Below are 16,879 nucleotides of genomic sequence, written 5' to 3' on the forward strand. Positions count from 1 at the left end.
CCGACTGATGCAGATGTGGTCGATTTGATTTTTCGTGACGCCATGTCATTGTTGCCACCAAGGATGGGAACACTCACTTGGAAAGAGTTACACTCACTTGCAGTTTTCTCAACTCAGATGCGTGCAATCAAGAAACGATGTATGGACGACTTTTACCTTGTGATTTCGTCTAAAACTTCACCGAATAGAGTAGGGGTCACACACGCATACCGAAGTCGTGAGGGAGCTGCGAAGGCAACTCTCCACGAGGTGAATGTAAATTACACTCACTTCGTGGAGAGTCGCTTTCACAGCTCTGTCACGCCCTTGGGATTCTTGTGCAACCCCCACTCTATTCGGCAAAGTTTTAGACGAAATCACAAGGCAAAAGTCACCCATACATCGCTTCTTGATTGCACGCTTCTGAGCTGAGAAAATAGCAAGTGAATGTAACTCGTTGCAAGTGAGTGTTCCCATCCCTGGCTGCCACAAAACTCTGCAAGCAGCTCACCGTTTCCGCTCATTTTTCCGAGACCATGGTGTCCCATAACGTGCTTATAGTCTGAGTTGTCGGAACCATCCTTTGCGTTGAAGTCGTTCATGGAGATCTTGATATCACCTTTCATGAAACTTGACTGTAAAAGCTCTCTTTGTCTTGCAATTCGGCAGCATCGGCTGGCGAGTAACATTGGATCATGGTAAGGTTATGAGCCCGTGTTCTGAATCTGGCCACAATTACACAAGTTTACAAAATAAAACGAAAGTCGTGAACTTCTGTCAACGACCAAAATTTTTGAAGCACAATTTAGTGCTGATTTCGAAACCGACCTTCAAAAAATTTAAAGTAGAACAGTTTTTGAGTTTTAGCTCAATATCGAGTTTTGTAACTTTTAAAAATATGTAATTTACTAAAATTCAAATATATTGCGTATTGTTCAACCAATTTTAAATCTTTTTCCATAATTTGAAAGCTGAATACAATACCATTCGATCATTTGAATACAGGTTTTGCGTCAGATTGATGAAATTCAAGATATTGGCGAGTTTTAGGGACGATCTTCTTAAATTTTTGCAAAATTCCCAAAAAATTTTTAAGAAATGTATTTTTTTCAATAAGAAAAAAACAACCTCAAAATTCTTTCTCGACGTTTATTTGACATATCATATGTAGGCGAGTTACAGTAAAAATTTCAGCTCAATCGGAGCATTGATTACGGAGAATGAGATGTTTGAAGTGAGCGACTTTTCTTAAAAATAGAACAAAAATCGATTTCAAATCACCAACCTTGTATGGAAAGTCGAAAAAATTTCCGCTCTACTGTAATTTTTTTCCTTCGCGTTTTCGAACTCAGGGCATGATTCTACACCAAAAATGGTCATCAGCTTACCGAGTTCAAAAATGCTGTAAACTAGTGTTATCCTCTCAATTATAGGATCCCACCTGTTGCGGTAAATGGCGAATCCGGCATCCTTAAGGTGGTCAAAGCCGTAAGGATACGGGTGGGCTGGGCAGCGTATGTTGCCAGCAACTCTGCAAAGATTGAATTCACAAGAAATCTTTTTAGTACAAGACGTCATGAAGCACTGTGGAAAAGGTAGGCTGACCAGATCAAGAGGGATTTGTGCGAGGGTAGAACATTCTCCAGATTACCCGAGGTTAGAGGTAAGCAGCAACGAACCGCAATGTGTGACATGGCATTGTTGGCCCAGTCATGTCCATGCAAAGATGTTGTACTAATGATTGGAAATAAAATATCTAGAATAGCGTTTTTTAACTATGGGTTGTAAACTACTCACTTATGATAGTCTTGTATGTGGTGCTTAACATTCGAGCAGCCGCGCCCTTGGCCACTTTCAGCGACACTGCGCTCACGCTGTGTACCACAAGCACGCATTTTTCATGGTGCATGTAGGGTACCGGTACCAGTTATCGCACTACCTAAGGAAAACCATTTAAAAAAAGGGGAAAAAGACCGATGAATGTCATCGATATGTCAAATGATTGATTAGTTTTCATACTTTACAGGAAACATATAGAAACTGAGCCCAAAGTACTTCAAGTACTTCAAGTACGCCATGTGACAATGATAGGAACCATGTACCAGTTATGGACACATTTGGTCATTTGTGTTCCACTTTGCACTATTTACATGCATTCCTTATGGGATTAGCCATAACTGGTACACTATGGCGAAATAGGGTGCAAGATGCAAGGAAGCCGAAAAGTTAAGGAAAATGATTTATTTCTATCATAATTTGAGCAAATGATGAAGTTTGAATGATTGCAATCATCTTTTGTGAATGGGGATGCCAACATAAGGCTGAATTTCAAAAGGCTGAATGCACAAAAGGCTGAACACGAAAGGCTGAAAGTAACATAAGGCTGAATTTCAAAAGGCTGAATGCACAAAAGGCTGAAATTGCAAAATTCAGGAAATGGGTTATGGAACTTCTTCCCAACTACGTCCCAACTGAGACAAAGCCTGCTTTCAGCTTCTATACGCATTTCAACAGTTATTAATTGAGAGCCTTCTCTGTCAATGACCACTTTGCATTTGTAAATATATCGTGTGACAGGCAGGAAGATACTTTATGGTCGCGATTGTCAAGGAATTTTCCATTACAAAAAATTTCTGGCCCGAGGGTGAATTGAACCCGTCACCCTCTGCATGACTACCCGTTCGCTAAGCAGATCGGCTACATATATGAGTCCTAGTCATAGAATGCGCTTAGTGAAGAGGCTAATGATGCATACCAACTAACACAAAAAATGACTGATGGTATTTCAATCGAAGATTTTTCCTTTTTTGAGCATGAGCTATTCTTTCGAGTCATGCTGTTATGGAGATTGGTTGCTATTACAGTTGCCAACAATGTGATCAGAGATTTTTCCTTCTTTTTAATATATGCTATTCTTTGGAGAAATACTGTCATAGTTATGTAGGCGATCAATAATGCATACTTTAGCGCGGAAAAACAGTTCTACTGCTTTCCGAGTTCGAACATAGTAACGGAAGCATGTTCGTCCAATGAACCATCAACCAATGAGCGGTAGAGTGCGTCAAATGTCAAACTCAAGCAAAACCAATGCAAGTGTCAGGGCTGAGTGGTCGGTCAACTAGCAAATTTTCATAAAAATCATTATATCAGTGTACGATATGAATAATTAGATTATTATGTCTGTTTGTCTGTGATGTTAGTGTTGCCTTTAGGCTCGCATGACTGCCTTTAAGCTCGCCGTTTGAAAACTAGTCGAATCATTATTTTAGCCTTATGTTATTTCAGCCTTTTGACATTTTCAGCCTTTTGTGATTCAGCCTTTCGTAATTCAGCCTTTTGTTATTTCAGCCTTTCGTGTTTCAGCCTTTTGTACGTAACCCGATGATTGCAATCATCTTTTATGAACGTGATCTGTTGCAAGGATGTTTTCGATCACCTTGCAATCATTTGACTCATTTGTCTACAACTCAGTTCAGAAGCATTATATTGAAATGTGGTGTTCGGCAAATTTGCAGATTATTGTTCTTCCTACAATTATCGCCAAGGATGCAATATTCTAACTGTAATATTTACGGCGTAAAACTGTTAGTACCACCTACTCATACTAAACGATCGAATTTTTCGATCGTTTAGTATGAGTAGGTGGTACTAGCGCTTTCACAGCGTATACATAAGAGTTAGAATATGGCGTCCTTGGTGATAATTATAGGAAAAACACTAATCTACAAGTCTGCCGAACACCACATTTCAATATGCTTCTGGACTGAGCTATGGACAAATGAGTCAAACGGTTGCCAAGTGATCGCGATCGTTTCCGGGTGAACTAACATTCCATAATGTTGCCAAATAAGCTTAGTGATGCCATTACGAATCTAAGGCCTATAAGTTTGCTCAGTTCTACTTCTTGTTTATTTATTTATTGCACCGTCTTCAGCTATGCTGCACAGACTGAATAATCTTAATCTAGTTGCCTAATACTATTTCTAAAACTATTTCTACTATGATGGAAGTCAAACGTAAAATCGATCTCATTTAACAGATTAAAACACCTTTCAAGAGGATGGTTCTGACCATACTCAGTGCGATGAAAAGCGGACCAAAACAGCGTTCGATGTCGTAAACGTCGTACCGGAACTGAAAAGTTTACCTGTTCCAAGAGAGCCGGACAGTCGATTCGGCCACTGAGTAAATCGAACGCAAACATCCTTCGAAGGTCCACACGTCGCCGTCGCAGAGTTTCTAGATGAATTAATTGACAACGATGTTCATATGGCGGCAATCTCAGTCGGTCGTTCCATGGCAATCCTCGAAGAGCGAAACGGACAAAGCAGCGTTGCACTCTCTCAATCCTGGCAATATGTGTCTCGCGATGCGGAGCCGGCGTATTCCAGGATGCTGCGAACCAGTGAACAGTAGAGTACCTTCAAAGCGTATACATCACGGAATTCGTATGCGTTTCGACCTATGAAACCCAACACGGCAAAAGCTTTAGCAGTGGTCCAATGTTCTAAATTTTACCAGGTTAGGCCCATCAGGAAAAGTGGTGTTTGTGATATGATAATTTCGAAGTAGTAGTCGTGTCATGTCAACTTCGGCAAGCCGAAATCGCACGAAGTTGCCGAAGGTGACGTCACGTTCCAGAAGCTGCGAACAAATTTTCTGGCGAACGTGACGTCGCGATCAGCTGATCGGTTTGTTTACATATTTTTATCGACAAATACAGGCAAACATATACGTTCACCCGGACCTGTGAATAATTGACATCGGCAGTGGTCCTTGTAATGTGTTCCGCAAAGTTTAGTTTGCTGTCCAGTGTCACTCCTAAATCGTTGATTGACGTTACTCGGTCCAGAATTCTGCCATTTGCTGCATATTCAAAAGTCAGCGGTGCACGTGCTTTGCAGAAGCTGATCACTTTGCATTTCATCGCGTTCATCGTCATTCCATTCGAGGTGCACCAGTCAACCACGGTTTCCATGCCTTGCTGTAGAGCAGCACAATCAACCAGAGCGATGATACGATAAATTTTAAGATCGTCGGCATACATTAGCAGGAGAGATTTCAACCGATGGCACAAATCATTGACGAAAAGTATAAATATAAGGGGTCCGAGGTGGCTGCCTTGCGGCACCCCAGAAGGCGTTGCGAAGAGATTAGACGTAACTGAACTCAGCTTAACGTAGGCGCATCTGTCTTTCAGGTACGAATGTAACCATTGGATAAGCCAATTAGGAAATCCCAATCGCTCAAGTTTACTTAAAGCCAAATCGTGCGGTACTTTATCGAACGCCTTGGATAAATCCACGTAAATGCTGTCCACTTGACGATGTTTTTCCAGGCTGGAGTTGAGCGTACTTACATATACCATAAGGTTCGAGGTTGTAGAACGATTCTTAACAAATCCATGCTGAGACTGCGAGATTATTGGCTTAACAGCAAAATTGATCTTGTCGTGAATCAAAACTTCTAAAACTTTGGCTAGACAACATAGAATTGAAATAGGCCGGTAGTTTTCAACCTGACGAACATTGCCAGCTTTATGGATAGGGGTAATAGCAGCCACTTTCCATGCATCCGGGAACACAGCTTTCGATAGCGATAAATTGAAAATTCTACTACAGACAGGTGGTCCTAGCGCCGCAAATGTACAAATACCGGAGAAAGTTTGTCACATCCAGGTCCTTTAGATGGGTCAACGGATTCCAATACATTAGTGACATCTGCTACAGAAAATGTCGGGCATGGAAAGTGTATGTCGTATGTCGGGAGAGTATTCAAAAGATCCGGAGAAACCATCTGAGGATCAGCGTTATAAACGGATTTAAGGACAAGGTATTTGGAGTACATTGCTCAAAATTTCTATAGCACCGTTTTTTAGAACCGTTGAACGGATTTGGATGAAAATGCATCACGCTGTTGACAACCACTGAACAATTAGCGTGATGCATTTTCATCCAAATTCGTTCAACGGTTTTAAAAAACGGTGCTCTAGAAATTTTGAGCTATGTACTCCAAATACCTTGTCCTTAAAGAAATCGGCAAAAAGCTCAGTCGAACTTTCGACATCACAACTCGTTTTGTTGCCAAATGTCATTTCCGACGGAACCGATGACGCAGTTTTCCTACTCCTGATGTGGCGCCAAAAGGAGGATGGAACGGTTTTGACTTCGTCTTCGATACGAAAAACATACTCACGGAAGGAAGCTGAAACACAGTCGTCGTATTCAACTTCAAGTCTTTGGAGAACGCTTCTATTTTCCGCGGTACGGTGCCGTAGAAAGCGGCAGCGAGCTTTGCTTCTAAAGTTTTTGAAAGGTTGATTAGAGATCAGATATTCGAATTCATTGACAGGATGAATTTTCTTAGCCCGTTCCAATCAGGGTTCAGAAAGCGTCTTCTTCTTCTTCTTCTTTCATGGCTCTACGTCTACGTCTTCACTGGGACTTGGCCTGCCTCGCTTCAACTTAGTATTCTTTGAGCTTTTCCACAGTTATTTATTGAAGGGCTTTCTTCAGAAAGCGTCACAGTACTGAATCTGCACTTATGAAGGTCCATGACTCCATGATGATGTTGCTCGTACTGGGGATGCAAATGGTGTTGCGTCCATAGAAAACTTGTAAACAAACTTAGTTCGATTTTTCGTTTCAGTAGTTCAGCTTATGGCCACATTTGTTAATTTGGGTTCCAGTTCACACTATTCACATACATTCCTTATGGGATTAGACATAACTGGTACACTATGGCGAAATAGGGTGCAAGGAAGCCGATAAGTTAAGGAAAATGATTTATTTCTATCATAATTTGAGCAAATTGAGAAGTTTGAAAGATTGCAATCATCTTTTGTGAATGTGATCTGGTCGGGGTTCTGCTAAACCGAACCAAAGACCATTTTTTGAAAAATTGAGTTTTCTTGACCATTAGATGAAGAATATGATGATCTTCTTTTCGTGTAAAAATCCAGTAATTCTGACAGCTCTTCGTGGAGTAAATTCAAAATTTCTGTTTGGCAGAACATACAAAAAATAAAATTGCATCCAACCAGAGTGAACTGTAAACCATTCCATAGAATCAGCGAAATATTTTAGTTTTGGTCCAAATGATGAACATTTCAAGTTTTCCTCATCGCTGTCAGATTTCTAACTTTTAACCGACTCATAGTAACAATCTGTGAGAGAATTTAAAACGTAATCAAAAATACGGGTGTTGGAGGATCGATTTGGATTTCGATGGCGTTGATCGCCATTTTTCCAAATCACAGTCAGCCAGACCGAACCAAATCCACTGCATTTAAAAATCAACTTATTCTCAACAATACAAAGATGAACTGGTTTTGAATACATGCGTTATGTTGCTACACCTAATACTGATTATTTAACCCAGGAGCCGTCATTGAACAACAAGGCAAATGAGAATAATAAAGCTTGAAAAAAAATCAAACACTTGGTTCGCTTTGGCTGATCGAAAAATGGCGTTTTCACGAAAACCATGCTAGAGAAGAATGTTTAGAACTTGATTCAGACTTAACAACTGACCTTCAGCTAAGTAAAATGACCTAGAGGTAACGTGCTTGGTTATCACTTAAAGGACCCAAGTTCGAATCTCTTTAATATTTTAGATTTTTTTTTGTCTTAGTTCACTTTGGCAGATCATTTTCATGGTTTTCTTCGACCAGTATAAATTTGGAGTACACAAATTGCTCCATTTTCACATCTCAGGACCTCAGGACATGCAAGTACATCATTTGACATAATCACTCTTGTTCTGTGCCTGCACATGCACCGCCTATAAAAAAAAACATAGATGGGAAGGGCTGAGCTGAGAGGGCTTCCGCCGTTTACATTTCACACTATTTTGAGAAAGGATTGTGAGTGATATCGATTTCAACTTCATTGACACTGAAAAATCGAGATTTTTTTATCACATTCCGACTGGTTTTCTCTGAAACAAAGAAACACAGTCAGCCACACTGAACTATAAACCATATTCCAATGTTTTTGTTCAGCCAGAGTGAACTGAGTGCAAAGTACTGAGAAATTAAATGGTATTACATCAATGATTTTAAATAATTTACATGTTTTCTTCATCTCTGATGGTTAATAAAGGCTTGTAAGTTACATGTGTGCGAAAAAGTTTCAAATTATCTTAGCTGTTGTTTATTTCTGAGTGGTTGAACTTGAAGCTTAATTATCTCGGAATAAACTTTTTGGCGCTTAGTTCGGTTTAGCAGAACCCCGGCCATCTGTTGTTCACGATATTTTTGTTATATATATGCATCATTAAAGGATGATGAAAATCATCTATGGCGAATTTGAGGTACTATAGCCATAACTGGTACACTGAGCATAGTTATTAAGAATTGTTCAATAATTATTTATTATACCCATAATGTTACATTGAAAAAGGCAGAGCCTTAAGTTACAAGAATTATATAAATAAAAAAATAATAAGTTAATAACATTCCGTTAGTCGCACGGTTGGCCTCCACCGTTAGCACCTCGCTAACGCTAAGTACAAAAAGCGAGATTTTTTCAACGTGTTGTACAAAATACAACAGCGCAATCACTCGAGGGCTAATACCTAAATATCGTGAATAGTGAATGTTAATGTTAGGTATTATCAATATTCAAAGTTAAATTCTAAATATATATAGGGTAAGTGTACCAATTATGGCTATAGTACCATTTATTCGCCCATTTAGGGCCCATATAGCCGAGGCGGTAAACGCACGGGTATTCAGCATGACCATGCTGAGGGTGACGGGTTCGATTCCCGGTCGGTCCAGGATCTTTTCGTAAAGGAAATTTCCTTGACTTCCTTGGGCATAGAGTATCTTTTCAGCTTTTTACAGCACTTTGTTTGCGAGATACTATTTTGGGAAGCGTCAGAACCCGACTCCGGATAATCGAGTCCGACCTGTAATTTTCCTTAAAATTTCGGCTTCCTTGCACCCGTTGTCGCCATAGTGTACCAGTTATGGCTAACCCCATAAGGAATGCATGCAAATAGTGCGAAAAGGAACCGAAGTTAAAAAATGTAACCATAACTGGTACAGGGTTCCTATCATTGGCACACGCTATAATAAATACTAAAAGTAGTTTTGGTTCCATTTCTATATTTTTCATGTAAAGTGTGGAAACTACGCTGTCTTTTAACATATTGTTGACATTCGTTGATCTTCTCGTTATTTTTGTATAAATAGCTCTCCTTAGGTAGTGCCACTCGCACCCTATATACTATACAAAGGTTGCATTTTAAAGCCAATAAAATCATTTCTACAAATACAAAGTTTTAATAAGAAAAGCTTGTCTGTAATTTTTGAAGCATTTGCGAAACGTTGAGATCTGTTTAAAAGAGCTGTGCCTGTATATTTTTCTAAATGCGTTTATGTTTAAGCAACAGCTTTTTATAGCTGCAGGTCCTTCCATGTCGTAAATGCTTATAGAATTGTTCTCATAGCATAAACGTGCTTTGTCAGATTGTTTTTTACAATTCATTCAAAAAGAGCATATTATTAGCACTGATTAGTAATTCCCACATCGAAAAATATCCTTATCAGTAGCCAGTGGCTGGAAGCTGTCATCATACTGCAAGGTTCCCCTAGATTATACAATTCAATACCTAGTTCGGTATCTTAGAAAACCACTGTGACTAATGAAATTGAACAATGCACCATGAGATAAGTTTTACATACATATATTAGACTTCATCTTTCGATTCACCAATAGATAACAAGTAATGGTATATATGGCCCTAGTTTCCCATCTTCGGTAGTCAGTTTCAAGGCTCCAGTTTAACAATGAAGTTCATTGCGGTCTTTCTGTTGGCCCTGGTGGCTGTAGGCAATTGTGGCTCCGTCCGGAACCGTGCCACCCGTTCGGTGTCCCAAGAGACACTGGACATGGTATTCGACGCATTTGTGTACACCTACCGCACAGTCGTAGAAAACTACCCAGCAGATCTAGTTCAAGAAGTTGTCCATGAAGTTCTGGAGAATGATGGTGCATTCAACTTCTCACCGGAACTTCGTGCTAAACTTGATGACAAGCGCGTTGAACTGAGCGCAAAACTGAAGGTCGTCATGGTGGAAATCGCTGCCAATGGAGAGGAGCTCCCAGATGAGGTTACGGATAAACTTCACGAATACTTCGACTACTCTGTGGATTACATGCTCTCTTTGACCCCATTCGAATTGATGGAGGAAATCACCAAGGAAGTTTTGGCCAACGGAGGTGCATTTGATTTCAGCCCCAAAGTTTTGAGCATGCTTGAAGATACCAAGGCGACATTCAAGGATGGCAGCAAGAAGCTGCTGGATTACGAGTTTGAAGTGTTCGCAGACCTGATTGAACTGGATGACGAGTTCCGTCAGAAAATTTACACAGCCATGGATTACATGGTTGACCGTTTCTTCGATGCCATCCCATGGGATCTTCTGGAGGATACCGTTTACTTCGTTCTCAGCAACGATGGTTCCATTGATCTGTCGGACGAGCTCTGGGAACGAATTGAAACCACCAAGGATGACCTTCGCGAACAACTGCGTGAAGCTTTGGACTATGTTGATGAACTGCTAGGAGGAGGAATGAAGCGCGTAATGCTAAAGTAATCTAACACATTCGAACATTCATTTGTATGTAATGAAATAAAACAAAACAACTAAACAGTAAACAAATATATTTTTGTTAATCGTTTCTTTAGTATGTGTGTGTAGTGCATATTAGTATAAACAGGAAAAAATATTTAATCCATTTCGTTACTGAAAAGCAAACAGCTGTTTGAAACTATTCAAATGCTGATCTAGTCAATCCAGATGTTTGTGCAATGATTTGTATCTGCCTTTGTACTACAACGTAACTTTTCTCCAACGCCAAACGTACAATACAATACCATCTACGTTGGTCTTGCGAAATGATCCTTTAATTTCCCCGAACGTGTAGGGTTCCCAAGTCTTCTTTAATCACAAGCAATCTACGGGTTTTTAGCAGTCTACCAAGTCGCCGACCTCTACCTGGTTCGGAGATGTAGGGTATTGGTTCCCTTATTAAGCATGTGGCTCCCATTTTCATCCTACGAAAAACAAAGGATTGAAGCGTTGTTTGTTTTGTTTCATATTTTTGCATTTTTTGTTAGAAGTGAGCACGTATGGAAACAAAAAGAACGGAATGAATTGGTGCCGTAATCGCCTGTTTTCGAATAAGATGAATATGGGAGCGTGAGATTACTGATGGCACACTTACCCTATATTGTTTTCGCAATTGTTTCTTCCGACAGTTCTCAATACGTGACCAGCTCACTATCCACTTATCCGCAAGCGGTTATGGCGGCGGCGGGCATATCCAACCGGTTCGGATTTTGACGTTTGTTGGGGGAAATCGATTTTTGTTTGTGTTTATTTATTTATTTATTTTTATTACATCAACAGACTTATTGTCTCAATGATGGTTTGTATTTATGCGTGTTTGTAGCGTTTCGGGGTGTATTAATCGACATCTACTATGACAGCTCGGCAATCGGCGAGGGTCACGCCAGGGAAGCATGCGCAGCGCGAAACAGATGAATGGACGCTGAACCGATTCAATCCTTTCTTTGCCGTTCTTAAAGTATGGAAGCCAGGCAATAGAACAATAGAGTGACTTATGGCAAGGGCCCATATAGCCGACGCGGTAAACGCAGGGTATTCAGCATGACCATGCTGAGGGTGACGGGTTCGATTCCCGGTCGGTCCAGGATCTTTTCGTAAAGGAAATTTCCTTGGCTTCCTTGGGCATAGAGTATCTTCGTGCCTGCCACACGATATACACATGCAAAATGGTCATTGGCAGAGGAAGCTCTCAGTTAATAACTGTGGAAGTGCTCATAGAACACTAAGCTGAGAAGCAGGCTTTGTCCCAGGAGGACGTTACGCCAAGAAGAGAGAGAGAGAGAGAGAGACTTATGGCAGTAGACGTCGGTAAAGTCCTTGGCAATACGGAAGATGTATCCTAGAGTCCTGGAAGCCTTCGCGATAACATACGACAAATGGTGTTTGAAAGTCAGCTGATCATCCAGAATTACACCTAAGTCTTTCACATGGTTTGCTCGTTGAAATTCTGTCCCGTGTAACTGATAGTTAGGCAGGATTGGCTGTTTTCTCCGAGAGAACGAAATAACGGCGCATTTTCCAGGGTTAACTATTGTCGTCGCGGTTGAAACCCGAAGTTACCCCACACCCGACAATCGAATTTTCTCAAAATCCATACGTGAAATCTAACGTCGGACGTAGTGCGCTGGACAGCGGACCTTGCCCTCTTTCCAGCGCACTGTGCCCGACGTACGTCCGGACACACGGTTTAGGAGAAAAATCTATTTTCGCGTGTCAAAAATTCTGATTTTCAACTGCACGAACAATACCATACAATTCAAACTGCACCAGTTGTTGCGAGACTAATACTGGTCAGGTAGTCAGTAAAAGGCTGTAGATGCAGCTGTAATACGAAACCGATTAAATTTAAAGTTGGCCTCAAATCCTTCTCAACCAAGCTGAATTATTCGACCAAGTTTCAGGTTATTTGGTCGAAAAAAAAAACTCCTCATGACGAAAGTGAAACAAACCTGCCGATAATACCCAAAGTCACCCTATTAAATAATGCGGGTCGGTATTTCACAAGTGTTCGTGTCTTTACTCGAATTCAAATCCCTCAGCAGAGGATGCTGAATATCTGAATAAGAATTTGGTGGATTGTTTGATGCTGCTACCCGCTGCCGTGCGGTCGGGGTCTTATCCTACCAAGCAGCCTTGTCGTTTTCACTACATTAACGACTTAATTACCTCATTGGTAAATAGTTCCACTGATGGACCGTCATCAACCATGTTATTCCTGTTTCCTGGAATATCTTCAGTTTTACCATTCATCAAATGTTCGACGTGTTCCTTCCAACTGACGGACACCATTGTTTTGTCTACCAGCTAATTTATTTCCCGGTCATTGCACATGGTGGGCACTGATTCTGCCACATAGGAAGAAGCGGAGTACGAAGGAATGGAGCTGATGTGTCATTCTCAAGGAACACGGAAGCTCTGCCAGAAGCTCAACGCTTCGTGCCGTAAGCCGAAATGTGCTACAATTAGAACGGGAGCCTCATTAAGGTGATTGAAAGGTGGAAGTAGCACTTCGATGTCCACTCGAATGACGACGAGAACGTAGGCACGGGAGATAAAGGCAATGGAGGAAAAGACTACACTAGCCTAGTACTGAATGGAACTTATCCAACACCCACGCTGAAAGTAGTTAAGAATACCAACTATCAGCTCAAAACCAGGTTCTGGGAAATCGAACAGCTAATGAAGGAGTGGAAGGATGGGATAATTTTCCCCTTTCACAAGGAAGACAATCATTTGGAAAGTGAACTTCAGGGCAATCACCATTTTGAACGAGTTTTTGAGAGGTAATATAGCTGGTTTCATCGACGGCCGGTCGACAACGGATCAGCATTCACCGTTCGACAAATCTCCTGAATACCAGACCCTAACGCATCACCTGCTCATCGACTTCAAGGCAGCATATGATGGTATTGAGTACACAGAGCTATGAAAAATCACGGACAATTACGGCTTCCCTGACTGACTGACTAACTGATTAAAGGGTGAATTATCCAGTGCCTTTGAAACTCGCTGGGGCTGCGACAAGGTGACGATTTCTCATGCCTACTCTTCAACATCGCTCTCAAAGGACCCGCAAGAACTTGAAATTTTCGAGGATCATGTGCCCAGGTCGATCTTTGGCGGTGTGCAGGTGTGCGGTGTGTGGCGGTTAGGGCGGATGAATATGAGCTCGCTGTTTTCTACGGCGAACCCAGCATTCAGAAGGAGGTCAAAGCTGGAAGGATGCAATGAACTGGATGGATTGCAAGAATGCCAGACAACTCAGTAAAGTTGGTGTTCGCTACTGATCTGGTTGGCACAAGAGGGCGTGCAGCACAAAGAAAATTATTTAGTAAACATCATTAATTATTCAGTTTTATTATTGTCAGTTGATCCTTTCTTCCATTATTTACTTTTACATCTCATTAATTGTTACCGTTAACTACTCTTCATTCTTGTGGTTTATACCTTAGGCTACATTGACGTTATCTTTTGGTAGGTGCTTCATTAATTGCTGTAAATCTTGCCATACTTCTGGCTTTGCTGAAAGGAATTCAAACATTTGCTTAACAATTTGGTTCCGTTCTGCGTGGATCCAAGGTTTAGAATTATCTGGTTTTGGCATAACATCAACTGGCACGGATGGTCCATCTCCCTCTGGCAGTGGCAACTGCGGGTTTGGCTGTGGAAGCACTGGCAACTGCGGGCACGGCTGCGGTTGCAGTGGCAATTGTCCGACCAGTTCTTGTATCCTATCCCAGATGTCTTTTCCGTTGGATACGTCCAATGAGGAAGGTGCGTAGTTGTCGTAGTGTTGATGAATTGAATTGTTAATGTCGGCTTTCACATCAACGTTCACCGTTACGATGTCGCCAACTGTGTTATTAGCGATGGTTTCATCGCCTTTAACTAGTGCCAAAAGGAGGAAAGACGAAATTGCAATTACTTTGAACATTTTTAATGAATGATTGCGCATATAAATTTCCCTCCTTTATATATGATTCGGGTCATCTTTACGCACACTTATTATGATAATCGAATTAAAAGTGAATTGATGGTTTGATTGTCTATTATCGTTTATCTGCGATTGATTGATTACTTTTTCCTTTGAACTATTTTTATTCCAGGTTGACAAATGGTGGGAGGATTACGCCTATCTAACCTTGCGTATGCCATTGATGCCGTATTGTGTAATGGCTCAGCCTTTGATATTCGAAGCAGTGGGGCTCGATCCCATTCCGGAGAATTTTTTGAAGAGTGCCGCCATATGTTGTACTATTAATATGCGTTTTTGGAAACTACTACGAACGGAGAAACTACGACCGATTGTGAGTGTTGATAAGAACATCAAATTCTCCTCGGATCTTTACAAACGGCTATTCAATACGGTTCGAGCACCAGGCCTAGAAATGGATAAGATAGTAAGCTATTTCAAAACGGAAAAGGAGGGTCACTGCCCCGCGCATATTTTGGTGATCTACAAAGGAAGAATGTTCAAAATTGAAGGACTCTTCGAAGACGGAGAGATTCTGGCACCCCAGGACTTTCTTTTATGTTTCCAGCAGATTCAACATCGAGTAGATAGTGAGGATGCTAGTGATGCAGGGGTACCAGTATTGACTAATGACGACAGAACTACGTGGGCCCGTAACAGAACTCATTTGCTAGAGTTGTCCGAGAACAATCGCAACGTCATGAAGGATGTAGAAAGTGCCATTTCCTTGTTTTCAATGGACACCAATTGTCCTGATAACCATTCAGAAGTGGCTGCCACTACACTGGCAGGGGATTTACATTCAAGATGGGCGGATAAAAGCTGTGCGACAGTTTGCTTCAAGAATGGTAGAATGGGCTGTTTGGGCGAACATTCTTGCTACGATGGAACTATTTCCGTTTCAATGAGCCTTTACGCTATGCTTAGCGTATTCGAAGATGGCATTCCAGACTGGACAACACCTCCGAGAAAGTTGGTGCAACCCGTTGAATTGGTCTTTGATTTGGACGACCGAATCCGAGCCGAAATCGTTCGTATGAAGGATGTTTCTGATAAAGTGGTAAGAATCTGAGTCGTCTGAATTATTATAGATATTTGATCTCCATAAATAACTTCAATCCTATTTCAGCAAAATTGCGTGGCAGTCACTGTTGACCAATTCGTTGGATACGGAAAAGAGTACATGAAGTCACAGAAGATCCATCCGGACTCGTGGATTCAGACTGCTTTGCTGCTGGCTTATTATAGGCTTCACGGAACGTTTGCTCCGACATACGAGACTGCAATGATGCGTCATTACTATAAAGGAAGGACGGAAACTTGTCGCTCGTGTAGTACGGATTCGGTGAATTTCATAAAAGCCATGGAAAATCCTCAAGAAGAAACCAGTGTCAAGGCTAAACTTTTCCGAGCAGCTGCTAACCGTCAAACGGAATTAATGAATGAGGCTAGAAAGGGAAAAGGTGTCGACAGACACCTTTTCGGATTGTGGTGTGAAGCTTATGACCAAGGTCTTCCTGTTCCCGAGCTGTACGATGATCCATTGTATAGTAAAAGGTTTGTTGTCGGAAGGTTTTTTTTTCGATTTTTAAATAATCTGGCTCTCATTTTAGCGGCGGCGGTGGCAATTTCATCTTGTCAACTAGTACTTTGGGATTCACCATAAATTGCGGATTCGTAGCTCCTATGTGTATGGACGGCTATGGTTGCTTCTATTCAATGCTGACGGATAATGTATGGTCCATTATCACCGCTTATAAGGAATCGGAAGTCACAAGCTGTCACAAAATGCGTGCTTCATTTCATCAGGTTATGGAGGACATAAGATGCATTCTAGATGCCGACCCTAAAGCTAGCCTTTAACAGAAACGAAGTTGTACTTTATGCAACTCATGTTCACTATACATTTCCAATGGTATTAGGTGATTAATTATTGTTTTATATTGTAAATAAATCGGTGAACTGTTTTTATTGTTTGTCGGAACAATAATGGTCCTTTTGGCGGGATATGGGTTCAAGTGGGATTGAAAATGCAAATAGGTAGGTTTCATAGAACCAATTTATGGAGTGTGCAGTCTAGCTGCCACTATGAGTGAGGGTGATTAAAATCGATATCATTCTCGACGTTTGTGTCATGTATTCGTAAATCTCTTTTTCCGGTAGTATATGAATCGATTGGGGAATAAACATCGATGCACGCCGTGTGCGATTATGATAGCCGCAGTCGGAAACCGCAAAATAGACATTGAAGTGGAAAATAATTTCAGATGATGATTTTCTGTTTC

The 16,879-nt window shown here is 41.1% G+C and overlaps 1 protein-coding gene across 1 annotated transcript in view; it reads left to right on the plus strand.

Moving 5' to 3' along the window:
• LOC115266637 (peroxisomal carnitine O-octanoyltransferase) overlaps nucleotides 1–16,561 on the plus strand; it is a 54,168-nt gene extending 37,607 nt beyond the window's left edge. Inside the window, exons 2-4 of the mRNA XM_029873145.2 lie at nucleotides 14,728–15,654; nucleotides 15,724–16,151; nucleotides 16,208–16,561. Coding sequence (XP_029729005.2) covers nucleotides 14,728–15,654; nucleotides 15,724–16,151; nucleotides 16,208–16,457 — 1,605 coding nt within the window. The 3' untranslated portion in view covers nucleotides 16,458–16,561. The remainder of the gene's footprint in view (nucleotides 1–14,727; nucleotides 15,655–15,723; nucleotides 16,152–16,207) is intronic.
• The last annotated feature ends 318 nt before the right edge of the window (nucleotides 16,562–16,879 follow it).

This window comes from Aedes albopictus, chromosome 1 (assembly GCF_035046485.1).
Source record: "Aedes albopictus strain Foshan chromosome 1, AalbF5, whole genome shotgun sequence".
Classification (NCBI taxonomy): Eukaryota; Metazoa; Arthropoda; class Insecta; order Diptera; family Culicidae; genus Aedes; species Aedes albopictus.